The 12,691-nt window shown below is 54.0% G+C and overlaps 1 protein-coding gene across 2 annotated transcripts in view; it reads left to right on the forward strand.

Moving 5' to 3' along the window:
* The first annotated feature begins 248 nt into the window (after nucleotides 1-248).
* PRKCB (protein kinase C beta) overlaps nucleotides 249-12,691 on the forward strand; it is a 164,486-nt gene continuing 152,043 nt past the window's right edge. For both annotated transcript variants that reach the window (XM_090024753.1, XM_090024752.1), the window contains exons 1-2: nucleotides 249-460; nucleotides 563-594. In XM_090024753.1, the coding sequence (XP_089880879.1) occupies nucleotides 264-460; nucleotides 563-594 (229 nt within the window). In that variant the 5' untranslated portion in view covers nucleotides 249-263. The remainder of the gene's footprint in view (nucleotides 461-562; nucleotides 595-12,691) is intronic.

Here is a 12,691-nt window from a genome sequence, read left to right on the forward strand (position 1 = left end):
CCACCGCTGTTTTCACGCCTGTTTCACCGCCGAGGCCCCGCCGGCGGGGGGAGGGGGCGGAGCCTGGGGCAGATGGATGCAAATGAGGCGGGCGTGGGCGGGGCGCGCGGCAGGGGCGGGGCTATGCAGATGAGGGCGGGGAGAGCGCAGTGTGTGCGCCTCGGGCTCCCCCAGCTGCGCGCAGAGGTGCGCGGCGGCGGCGGCGGCGGCGGCGGCGGCTCGGGGCCGGGGCCGGGGCCGGGGCCGGGGCAGCGCGGGGCAGCATGGCCGAGCCCGCGGGCGCCGGGGCCGGGGCCGGGGCCGGGGCCGGGGCCGGGGCGGAGGAGGGCGAGGGCCCGGTGCGCTTCGCCCGCAAGGGCGCCCTGCGCCAGAAGAACGTGCACGAGGTGAAGAACCACAAGTTCACGGCGCGCTTCTTCAAGCAGCCCACCTTCTGCAGCCACTGCACCGACTTCATCTGGTGAGCGCCGGCGGGCGGTGCGGGGCGGCGCGGGGCGCGGGGCGGCCGCCGAGCTCGCTCACGCCCGTCTCCCCCCCTCTCTCTCTCTCTCTCTCTCGGCAGGGGCTTCGGCAAGCAAGGCTTCCAGTGTCAAGGTGGGTGCCTCCTACCGCTCGCGGGGGGGGCGGGGGGCGGGGGGCGGCCCCGCGCACGTCTCGGCGTCCCGGGCCCCGGGGGCTGCCCCCGCAGCCTGGCCCGGGCGCCTGCTTCTGCGCGGGCAGCGCCGCAGGCGAGCTTGGGGCGGGCGGCAACAGGCGGGTCGCGGGCACCCGGGCGTCGTGACACCCGAGCGGCGCCCGGGGCTTGGCGTAGGCAGAGCTCTTAACGCCGCGGTTTCTTTTTCGGCCGGTTATGATGCATCCGTATTCGCCGAAATCGGTCTGGTCTGCCTTGGGGGGCGGGGGGGGTTGCCGCTTTTGGGTCCTTGTGCAGGGTAAGACTTCGGAGAGATTTTTGTCCCACATAATTACGCACATGGGAACTATTTTCTGGCTGAGGTAGATGGGTTCAGGTTCGCACCGGGATGCGATTTGGGATTGGAGCCCATTCGGGGCGGGTGGTATTCGCTAGCACTGCAATCTTGTGCTTGCGAGGGTGGCTCCCAGATAGTCATCTTGACAGGTGCCTTTATCCCAAAATGAGCCAATTTGCATGAGAATAATGCCTGTGTGCAACACCAGTCTCACTGAAACAGCTAGTCCTGGCAGACTTCATCTGCCTGAGCCAGGAAAGACGCTCCGTTAGGCCTAATACGTGGCCCAGACTTGAAACTGCCACCTAGGCGGCTATCTGGAGTTGGCATCGCCAGGGCCGCTCCGCTTACATCTCTTCTGGGAGCTGGAGCTTTTCAGAGGATAAGGTTTACTGCGGCCTGTCTCTTGACTATAATGAAGTTTCCAAAATGCTTTGATAAGACCGGTTCTCATCTCAAAATGCTGCCGATAGCATCGCTGCAGAAACTCTTCCCGGGCCCGCTGATATCTACCCGCAACGGCCAAAGTCATGCGGCCTGTCGCGCACAACTGCGTAACGTTGTCCGTGGACGTCGAGTAGTGAAAGCAAAGACGAGAGCCGAAGCTGAGCTAGAGGCCCTGGCTGCCATGCTAGCCATCACACCTGTTTTTCTCTGTTTCCAGCAAGTCCTACTGATGTTAGTCAAGGTCGCGGTCTCATCTGTTAAGTTCCCAGGGCTCCTTGTGAGGGTCTTGGTATACGCAGCAGCAGCATCGGACGTGTCCACGTAATTGTAGCATCGCTGCAATTCAAAATATAGCAGAAAAGAGGCACCTAGGATTATCCATCTATTTGTTTTCCTCCCCCTCCCTGCTGTGTGATTTCTAGAGCTATGCTCTCAGTACCTGTTGTGTTCAGCAGCATTTAATTTCAAGCTTTTAAAGTCTCTCGGAGCCATTGGGAGCTATTGCCCGGCCCTGTAATCGCACGCTTGCTCCAGGGCTTAACCTGCGTGTTTGTACCCAGTATTAAAACAGTCCGCGGTGCGGGGTCAGTAAATAGGATGGATGAAGGCACTATCGGAGATCCCAGCGCACAGCAGTTGACCTTCGAATGAGGCGAGCCCGTCTTGTTGCTTATTAAACAAAACCCCTGCTTTATAGGCGCCGAGGGTGGTATTTCCAAACCCCAGGAAGAGCTGTCTTGGTGACTTTCAGCGAGAGTTGGGCACTTTTGAAAATGCCCCCCCAGCTCGTTAAAGTATCTTCCTACCTTAAGAAACCATGCCGCAAGCTATTCTAATTTGGCAGCCGTCCAGACCCCCTCATTTTGTATTCCCAGAGACCCCAGAGGCTCCAAGCGGATCCTGCGCTTTCCTTTACTGGGAGCGGTGCGATCGTGACGTTGGGTAGTTTCTGCCCCCAGACTACCTCCCAACTTGTTCCCCTTGTTCGTGTCACTTCGCAACGTGCTTCGGGATGGGTGAAGTGAGAGCCTTGCTCAGGAGCTTCCTCGAGACTCAGACTCTGGTAACTTAGTCGAGCTCATCTTTATGGGGGCAGACGCATCTTGTAGTGTGTGCACTGCAGTCTGCAGTATATATTTTTAGGGTAGCAGTCGAAGGTATGGACTAAAACTCAATATCGTGCGCCCTCAGACCACCGCTACCCAAAGGACAATTCCTGGTGGGGTTTTAGCTTTCCTTGTGGCAGCAGGGGATGCCGGTCTGAGTCTTGGGTACCACTGTTTTCTGTCTTCCTTGGAACTGATGAGTTTATTCCTAATGGTCCTTCTGACTCCATCGCCTGTCAGCCTGGTGCCAAATTTGTAGTCTTATTTCATGGAAGTCATGCACTGGGGTTTTTTTTTTTCAGAGGGTACCCACCCTCTCAGCTTTCCAGTCACGTATGGTTCAGTAGCATCTTAATTTGACTTAGGAGAAAAATCCTTAACTTTTCTCTCGCTCTCACTGATCAGAAGGAAGGTTTCATGCTCTGGAAATAATCCAGATTTTATTCTGTTTCCAATTTAGCATATCGGTTTTGAGGAATTAAAATGACTTCACAGCCAGTCTTCTGCATGGTGGTTGTAGCCTGTTACCTTTTAATTCTTGAGATAATTAACTTGCTCTTGTTTGGGTGGGGGTAGTTCATGGTGCTAGGTGCTGTACATACCCGGTGCAGTCATATGCAGCCTGGGAGACCCATGTTGTTTCAAATCTTCAGGCATGGAAATGAGACCCAAAGAAATTCGGCCGCTTACCTGAGATCCAGCAGGGAGCCTGCGGCAATTGGGAGTTGAGCCCAAATCTCCCGGGTCCTAGGTCAAAATTCAACCCCCTGCACCCCGCGCCCATCTGCACAGTGTTCGGGGTGAACATGAGCAAAGCGCAGCTCTTAATTCTGAGTTGGTGACAAAAAACCAGTCTCGTGTCTTTTAGTAACGGCGTCGAAACGTTTGGCTCTGAATTGATCTAGGCTTGCAGTAAATACATGAAAAAACCACAATTATTTAAGTGTCATGCATCTCATGGGCTCTGTCTGCAGTCACTAATTGCATCTTTGTTGTCGTAGGCCTGACAGCAGGAATGTCTCATGCCCTTAGAAATAATTTCCATTGAGAAGTGCTGTTTCTTTAGTTGTCAGGCCCTTACCATAAGCTGTCCTTGAGGGTATAAAAGACTCTATTTCATTCAGATTCAATTCAGGTTTCATATTTTGCCCAACTATTTTTATTCCCTTCTGTAAGAGAGTCCAGGAAACATGGCTGAAATGTGTGCCTTTCTCATTTCTAAACCACTTTCTACTCCCGTGCTTGCTTAAATTGGCTTTCACATGCGCCCTGCTTTCTTTCTAGGACATCGCCAAGAATTAGCGTAATTAATTAACTCTTTACTTGCAACTGTCTTGGTATTGAGTTTGGGGACACCGTCTGCACCGGCAGATGGAAGTAGTTATCCGCACTAGTCTCAAGTCAAGCAGAAGGCAGGGTAGATTAAATAAATGGGAGATGCTTAAGCTATATTCACAAGTCAGCTGCTGCTTATGAAAGCTTATGCATCTCTGATTTAGTTGGCCTGTGTGGTGCAAATCTACCCTGCCTTTGGCGCTGATAGATACCATGGATTCCACATTGAACCTTCAATGTACTGGGTCAACTTCTCCATTCAGCTGGGGGAAGTCACCCTCTGTCAGCCAAGAGCAGACCTGTGTGTCCGTGCTACAGCCACGAGTAGAGCCTGGTCTGTAGAAGCTTATAAGCGAATGATAAATGTCAGTGTATGCTAGGAAATAGCAATATTAGAAACATTAAGTCACTGCGAGAGAGAGTTCAACATGCGCAGGCTATGTATAAGCAAAGAAAAGATGCAGATGGAGCTTGTTGAATGTGCCATAATGACCTATCATGTCTGAAAGGTAGGCAAGATTTCATGTGGCCTTATGAAAAGCAGGGAGGTCAGGGTGGTTTCTGTTTTTCTTACTTTAGTACTTTTAAGTTCATTCTCCTCTCTGCAAAGCAGTGCAACGGACTTTTCTCCATGCTTTCAGAAAGGGGGGGTTGTGTGCGAGAGACGGAAAGTCTTGTGTTGGCTTCTTGCCTCCTGCCAGAATGAGGGATGGTCTCGTGCTAGGGACTAGTGGCTGTGCCATCTAGGTGTCCCTGGCTCCTTGGTAGTTTGAAGCTGATATTAAATGCATGGGTGAACGTCACGTGCCCCTTGGCAGAAATGTCACCGTGGTGCACAGCGCGCGGGGCTCCAGGCCTTGTTCAGGCTTGCTAGACCCAGGCATAATGCAAGAGTGAGTTGCAGCTGCATGGGGATCGAACCAGGTGCTTCTAGACGACTGGTCTGGAATCAGGTTTTGCCCAAAAAACCTTTCTCGTTGCAGAAACGTCTCTGAGAGGCTGAGGGTGCCCTGCCCCCTCCCTGTTTCTGCAATGCCAAAAAAAAAGGAGAGAGAGAGAGAGAAAATGGTGCTGGTGAAAGGGGCTGGCTGGAAAGCCCTAGAAAATGAAGTCCCTTTGTTTAGTCCCAGAACGTGGACAGCCTGAGAAGCAGTAACGCCAGCTTTCTGCCACCGCTTTCCTGCTACTGCGTGCCAGCCCTTGGCAGGAAGGGAGCAGCTTGCTCCTGTGGCCTGTTTAATCCGGGGTCCCTCCCTGGGGCGCTGGCTTGCTAGTGGTTGTGCTACGAGGAGATGTGCCCGCCCGGCCCCGGGCTCGCTGAGCACGGCGTCGCCCAGCCTTGTGCATGGCTCTCTCGGGGGAGGCCCCGGCTGCTGACCTCGGCGTGAGGAGCCAGCAGTGCGATGCTCACGCGGGCACAGATACAAAATACCGTGCTCCTGTCGCAGCTGGCAGCCTTCTGGATGGACGGGGGGGGCGGGAAATGAACCTTAAAACGGGCAGTCTCGTTGAGTCAAGGAAGCCTAGCTCGCACCCTCCGGTTTCCCTTTCGTCTGGCCCCAGGGCTGGACGGGCCAAGCTGCTGGTGCTTGCGAGAGGCGACATTCACTACTTCTGAAAATGCAGCTCTTGTGTTTGACGCGGGTTTCACCCTGATGCTCGGTGGAAACACGAGTGCTGCTGCACGTTAGTCCAGTTGTTTTAATCGGGGAGAAACACTTGCTTCGAAGGTATCTGCACTTAAAACCCACTCTTTCCTTCCCCTACCTCTCTGCTGCCCTCCGAACGGAAACGAAACCCATAAAGCATTCTAGTTTCTCTAAAGTTGCAACTCATACTGCTGCTACGTTTTGTCGCGTTTCTGCCACCATTAGCTCGATGCAGCTTCTCAATTTGCGTCCCTTTTTGACTGTTTTTAGGCAAGCAAGAAACAAAGCAAAACAAACTCCAATCATTCAGAGTTGCCTCCAAACCAGTAATTTAGCGTTAACATAATATATACACTGGAGAAATGTTAGCCATCAAATAGACTAATTAAAAATGTTACTACAATTACTTTTGCAACACAAATGTTGCTAATTATGGAACGCTGCAGAAATTGGAAACATAATTTCGGAGAATTTGGGGAGGACTCTCTGCGGTGGACCGATTTCCTAATATTATAGCGTTAGTGCGCATGGGCTCACTTTGCTTTGCTGCTAGAACCAGCACATTTTTGAGCAGGTAGAAATAGAAAGGGGAAGTTGGTCTGGTCCCCTGCTTGCTTCTCCAGATGGTGTTTAGTTCCTCAGAATTGTGATTAAAAATATATTTGACAGACATGAAAGCAGGGTCAAAAATTGACATTTCCTTCAAGGGCTGATTTAAAAAAAAAACCAATAGAAGCAGGTTGAGGCAGCTCTTTTAAACATTCGCATATCTTGTTCTGGGTTTTTTTCACATAATTGCCTTGATGGCTCATTAGCAGGTATTGAGAGGGAGCGCTGGGATTGCAGAAGTCGGTTTCTCCCGGGGATCCATCCGCATTCCTTTTGTTGCGGCTCGCGTCGCTTAGTACGTTAGAAGAGGCCGCAACTCAGTTAGCATCTTTCTCTGTTGCGTTCATCGGGGAAATCCTGGTGGTTCTCCTTTTCTGATCTAGCCTCAGTGGATTTCCTTTTCCGGTCTCTGAAGACAGGGTGAAGTGATTGGAGTATTAATGCTTGAATACTCCTCCTGGCAGGGGGCTGTTGTCAGGCCTGGTCCAAAATGCCTAGAAGGCAATAGGGGTCTCTTGGCTTTGGGCTGGGCATGTAGTCCATCTCCGTGCCTGCTGCTGCATCATGGGGAAGGACGTTTTTCCAGTTCTCTAAGCCATCCAAGTGTGATGGTTAGTTTGATTAAATCCTCGTCAAGTCACTGTATTGATTTCAGGGCTTAGCTTCCTAAACAAGGATTGCAGAATAGCTGCCTCCTACCCCATATGTGGGCTTAGGGTTTTTGTCCTCATTCCCTTTCCTTTCCACAGCATCCTGATGCACCAGGAAGCTGGCAGAGGTGTAGGGCACGGCGTCCTTACTTTACTGGGTTGTAGCAACGGGGAAGAAAATGAAGCTGGGGATTTGATAGAGGACTTGCAGTTCCTCCTGTTCGAAGGCTCTTCCCTGCTCAGGGCCTGGCTTTGAAAAGTGGCATGAGAAGCATCTCTTTTCTGATGGGTTTGCCCACTGTCGTGGTGGATACATGTGCTGGTGTGTGTGTTGGGGGGGGGGTGCATCAACCCTGCTGTCGGAGGAGTGGTTGCGGCTCGCATCGACGTCCCCAAGTTCAGCGCAGCTCGGACGCCTGGGACGGCGTCATCGCAACAGCCCGCGCGGAGCCTGTGCTGAGCTCCACGCAGCCGCGGCTGCTCGCCATTGGTAATGAAGCGGACTGCGCCGACGGAGCCGGTCGCTCCAACCTTGGGGCCTGATCTCGCACTTGGATCTGCATGGGTGGGCGCTTGTGTCTGCGCCACTTGCGGTGGAAGTCGTCGGGGCCCCGCGGGGGTAGGCTCTTACAGGACTCGGCAGCCCGGATTGGGCCTTGCCGGCAGGTGCAGGAGGGAAGGCAGCTTTGCTTATGCTTAGACCCAAATTTAGCTCAGAGTTTGACTGGCTCAGGGGAGGGCGAGACCAACGCAATATCACTTTCTAATGGCCAGCCCCACTCCGTTTTTAAACGCGCCTCAAAGCAAGAGCCCTTCGCGTCGCCTTTGAACTTGTCAGCTGATAGGCACGCGTTCGCTGAGGCTGCGACGTTCCCGCCCGTGCTCATCCTGGAGCTCGAGGATGAATGATGTAGAGCACTTAATTAAAACACGCGCCGTCGAAAATAAAATGCTGAGATGCTGTCTCGTGTTGCAACCCACGGACATGCGCAGCAACGAGAAGGGACGCTTCATTGGGGCGGGTGGGATGGGATTTTGCCCAAGATAAATGTTTGGGTGTTTTCCCCCCTCCACTTCTTCCAGAAGCCAGCTGGGAAAAGAATTAGTGTTGCTCATTAACATAAATACAGCTCTGGACCTGCCAAGGTCCAAACGTGGGATAGGAGCCTTTAAATGCACGAGAAGGCTGCGGCATGAAGGACAAAACAGCACAGCAGCGGAGGCTGTTTGAAGCGCCGTGCGATTAATTCCTTCAACCTTGCTTCATGATTCATTATTTGGTAAGCCGGTAAATTAGAGCCATTTAAAAAGGTGAAGAAGTCTGCGTAGGAGACGGGTGGCTCGAGGTCTTGCGGGGCTTGTCCCTTGCTTTGTCTGTGGGATGCGAAGGCCGGAGCTGCCCTCGCCCAGGCAGCAGGGAAACGGCGCTGCAGAAGCAGGACTCGCAAAGGCCGGGAGGTCTCTCCCTTGTGCGGCAAGCCTCGCTGTCCCCGATACCCCGTCGCTCGGCTGCCCCGCTGGCTCCCCCCGATGCTGCCGTATTCCTTCGCATTACTTGAGCCTGCCTTGCTGGCTGCGCATCTAAAAATGAGGCGAAGCAGGGAGACGGAGAGAGAACTTTTCGCAGGCCATCCTCATCCCCAACCGGGTGCCCGGCGTGTCCCGAGTCCCGAGGCTGCGTCGTCCCCGGGACTCGTTATTGCATTGCCCAAAGTCCTCGCATTAAGAGTTACTGCAGGCGTTGCGTGCGGTCCCTGGTGCTCGGCCGTGTCTGTCCGTGGTCGAGGGAAGGCGTCTGCTTACGCAGGCGCCGTGGGCGACGGAGGGAGGTTTCCTTCTTCCGTTTCCCCTCGTGAGCTGGGGGCGAGGGGGTGCTGCTTACCCTAGTGAGGGGCATGAGGGGGTGGGTTTCTGGTTTGGATAGGGGAAGTCTAGCCCCCGTCCTCCTGCGAGGTGGGAACGGGGTGGGCCCCAGGGTCAAGCATGTGTCCTTAGCTGGCCCCTGGGGGGGTGTTGATGGCCGCTGGCAGGGGAAGTGGGCTTTTTGGGCAGAGCTCCCCGTGGCACACAGGACTGGGGGGCTAGAGGGGCATTGGAGGCAGAGAAATGAACGGAGGTCAGCTAAGACTGACCCTGCCAGTGAAGAAGAGAGGCTTCTCCAGTGGCTTTGCTGCCCCACGTGTCCCCTGGCTCTCTGGTCTCCCCAGTCCTGCTCTACCCAACGTGGAAGGGAAGTCGAGGTTGGTCATTAGGAGAAACTCTCTCATGGCGAGGGTGGCAGATCCCTGGAACAAGCACCCAGAGAGGTGGGGGACTCTCCGTCCTTGGAGGTGTTGAAGACCTGCCCAGACGAAGCCCTGGCTGGGATGATGCAGTTGGGGCTGGTCCTGCTTGGAGCAGGGGGTTGTGCTAGATGTGGCCTCCTGAGCTCCCTTCAACCCTCGTTTTCTGTGACTGTGCACTGCTTACAGAGGAGGAACTAAGTGTTGGGGTTATTGTACTGGTCAAGGATCAAAATCCTGCACTGGAAGAGACCGCACGGGCAAGCCACTCGAAAGGCCCTTGTCCCAGGGAGCTTACTGACTCCCCGTTGCATGACCCCGGGCCCAGCCGTCACTTGCCATGCGGTGCCTGCCCGGTGCGACTCCACGGTCGTGACATAACATCCCCGGCCAGAAGTGGGTAGTGGGGGCGGTGAGGAGCGGGCGTTGCCCCCACCCTGCTCTAAAGACGTGTGTGCTCCACGGGGCACCTCCTCTGCTTGTAGCAAGGGGTCTGGTTCAGGCCGAGCCAGTGGAGACGCAGATGCTTGCCGAGAGGGCGCCGCCTGGGATTCCCCTACCCCCCGCCCCAAAACCACCCGTCGGATCCTGTTGGGAGCAGCGCTTCTGTGCATGCAGTCTGTTCGAGGCCAGCTTGGAGGAAGGAGGCAAAGGGCAAAGTCTCTGAGCCGGGGGAACGTCCTTTGCATGCCTTTCCGAAGGCGCGGAGGAGCTCCCGGCTGTGCAGGGTCCACGTGGTCAGTCGGGACCTTTTCACTATCGAGATTGGGCGTAGGTTGCGATGGATGTCTTGGTGGGCGATGCCACGCTGCCGCGGGACCCAGACAAACAAGCACCCAGCGCCCTACGCGTGTTTCTTTCCTGGATGGCATCTTGGGAATGCGGGTGTCCTCCTCGGGCACCACGATAGTCATCGGCCAACCCTTGGAAGTTATCAGTTCTTTGACGATAGGGTGGTTGACCTGTTTGCCGGCGTGGGAGGGTTTCGACTCACCTTTCATGGGTCAGACCCGCCGGTGTAGCCTAGAACAGCTGAAGTCCTTGTGCTGCTTGCAGCGCCTGAGCGTCACCCCTCCTAAATGGCACGTCTCTCCTGTGCGAGCACAGCGGTCCTGTCCGTGCGGATTTGGCTGCTGGTACCCTTCAGCCAAGAATTGGCCGCGGGTGATGGGAATTGTCTGTTGGCTGCTTGCTGCTCTGCAGTATATAAATCACGTCTGGACAGTTCCTCCTGCAGCTACTTCATCTGCAGTTTAACACTTGGCACAAAGTACAATTGTGCTCATTGTCTCTTGGGAGGCAGCTCTTCCTTGCATTGTCGAAGCCTATTCTCTTCCGCCCGGCTTCCCTGTATGCGGGGTGCTGCAGGCTCCTTTCCAGCCTCGTCCTAGATAAATGCAAGGCTTCTCTTCTTAAAAGGCTGACTCTGTTATGAGTGGCACGAGACCGAAGCAAAAGGATCTTCTGATTCATTCAAATTCCCCCTGATCCTTATTCTCTGGTTACTTTTGCAAAATGCTTTTGACTTAGCTGCTGTTCTGCCTATGACTGCTACTGCATTTCAGTACTGAATTACCTGCATTAAATATCTGCAAGAGCCCGGGAGCTGAGTGAGACATGTTCTCCAGCCGGCGTAGATCGAGCCTGTGACTAACCGCTCAAACGTATGTTGTAGCTGGGCAGTTTTTTGAGGATGATAGTTATCCCGAGTGCAGTCATGTCTATACTCGGAGTGGCTGGCATTTGGGGGCTTGGACTGATCCCATGGCCAACTCTTCTCATTGTGCAGAGAGCTGATCTGGGGGATGAAGGCAAAGCGAGGGGACTTTTGCCTTGAGACGCACTGCAGCCAGCGCACCTGTAAGGTCGCTCGCTCCCTGTCCAGGAGGCTGTTTCCTTGGCACTGAGGCACAAACGCCGCTGTGACCGAACTCCCCAGGCTGGATTTAAATTGTATTGATTTTTAGAATTGAGTGCATTGCTTCTTATTGATTCGAGTACCCTGCTTCCACTTTTCTGGATCTTGCATCTCTTCCATGCTTTCAGGCAGGATGTGCATCTCCGTGTCACCTGGAGAAGAGACTTGCTGCAAATCCGAGGTTGGCCGAAGGCAGCGGAGTGCATGTGTTATTGGATTTGCTCTCCTGCTGTGCACTAAACTGCACTTCCAATTAAACCTCTTCTGTTGCATGCAGTCCCTTTCCCTAATAGCCAGGCTGCTCGTGAACTTCACTGATGAGGTGGAGGTGCTGGTTCTCCCGACCGACCCTCTGGGCTAGCTTCAAGCGCGATGCAAAAGGGTGATTTCTGGAGCAGAGAAAACTCGTGGTTGGGCCTCGCCTCTAGCAAGGAGAGTTAAATCGTGCCGTTTGCAAGGTCTGCAAGCTAGAGCGTTGTAGGGGTTGGCGACGCCTTTTCATGACTTCTGATTAAAATATGAGACGGATGGAGCGAAGCCCTTGAGGTGCAAAACCCTCTCCTGGGGCTCTCCTGAAGGCTTTCTTCACTGGTAAAGTCTCTGCAGGCCACATCCAGCGCTGTGTTTGTTTTATAATCTCAATAATAGTCTGGAGTGAGGGGGAAGCGGCCTACAGATTTTATTTGCAGTGCTTTAAACAGTTTGGATATGCTCCTGAAGTATTATAAAATCCTTATTTACTACATCTCCACATCTTTTGTCCTTATTGATACAACAGATTGGACAGACGTTATTCAGAGATCAGTTTATCTCGGCACTTTATTCGCCAGGGTCAATTACGCTTACCATATCAGCAAAATGGTGGTGTTTTCAAGGTCATTAAGCTTGTACATGCTGTGCCTACCCTGAAGAGGCTGATGGATTCATTTAAGCTCTTTAAAGCAAAGTGTTTTTTTCCTTTGCATTAAACCAAGGAAAAAAGCATTCGCATTTTGAAACATGAAAATCCTACACAGCTCATTGTTAACATATAGAGGAGAAAAACAGGAGCCTGAGCTAAACAATGGAAGTAGCGTAGCATATGCTCCTGCGCCTGCTGAGAGAGAAATGGGTTTCTGCCTCCTGGCATTTGAAAGCGTAGCGGCTGTCATGGCAATGGGCGTCCTAAGACGGGTGAGGAATGGTACCCGGGGCGCTGGGCACGGCGCGTCCAGGCCACCCCACCTGGCTGCCGTTGCGCGGCCCCCCGGACGCCGCTTTGCGGGTCATTTTTGTGCGTCACACAGAGGTCCCTGCATCGTGACCTCTCGCCATTCACGGGGAAGAGAACGAGCCCCGAGGGCCGCCAGCGGGTCGCGCGGCGCTGTCTGGAAGCGTAACCGGGCCTACGCTGGCTTCGGCTCGTGCACGCCGGAAAGAGTCGTTCTGAGACGGGCGAGAAGTCGGGCGTTTGTTGAACGTGCTCGAGAGCTGGCCACGTCGGCTTTCCGAGAGCGTTATCTGGTTACCTGCCCCCGAGGAAAAGCTGTAGTTTCCGCAAAAGGCAGCGGGGAGCGGGCCTGGAGTGGGGGGACATCATTGGGCTTTTTTGGAAACCGGAACGTCTTGGAAATGGTTTACGCGTCAAAATTCATAGCAAGTCCCATAGGGAAACAACCCCTGGCCTCCCCCGGGTTTTGTGCAGCAAACAAGGTTTCTGGAGATCAGTTTAAAACGGACCTGGT

Source organism: Crocodylus siamensis, chromosome 12 (genome assembly GCF_052110815.1).
Source record: "Crocodylus siamensis isolate JL-2025a chromosome 12, ASM5211081v1, whole genome shotgun sequence".
NCBI classification, from domain to species: Eukaryota; Metazoa; Chordata; order Crocodylia; family Crocodylidae; genus Crocodylus; species Crocodylus siamensis.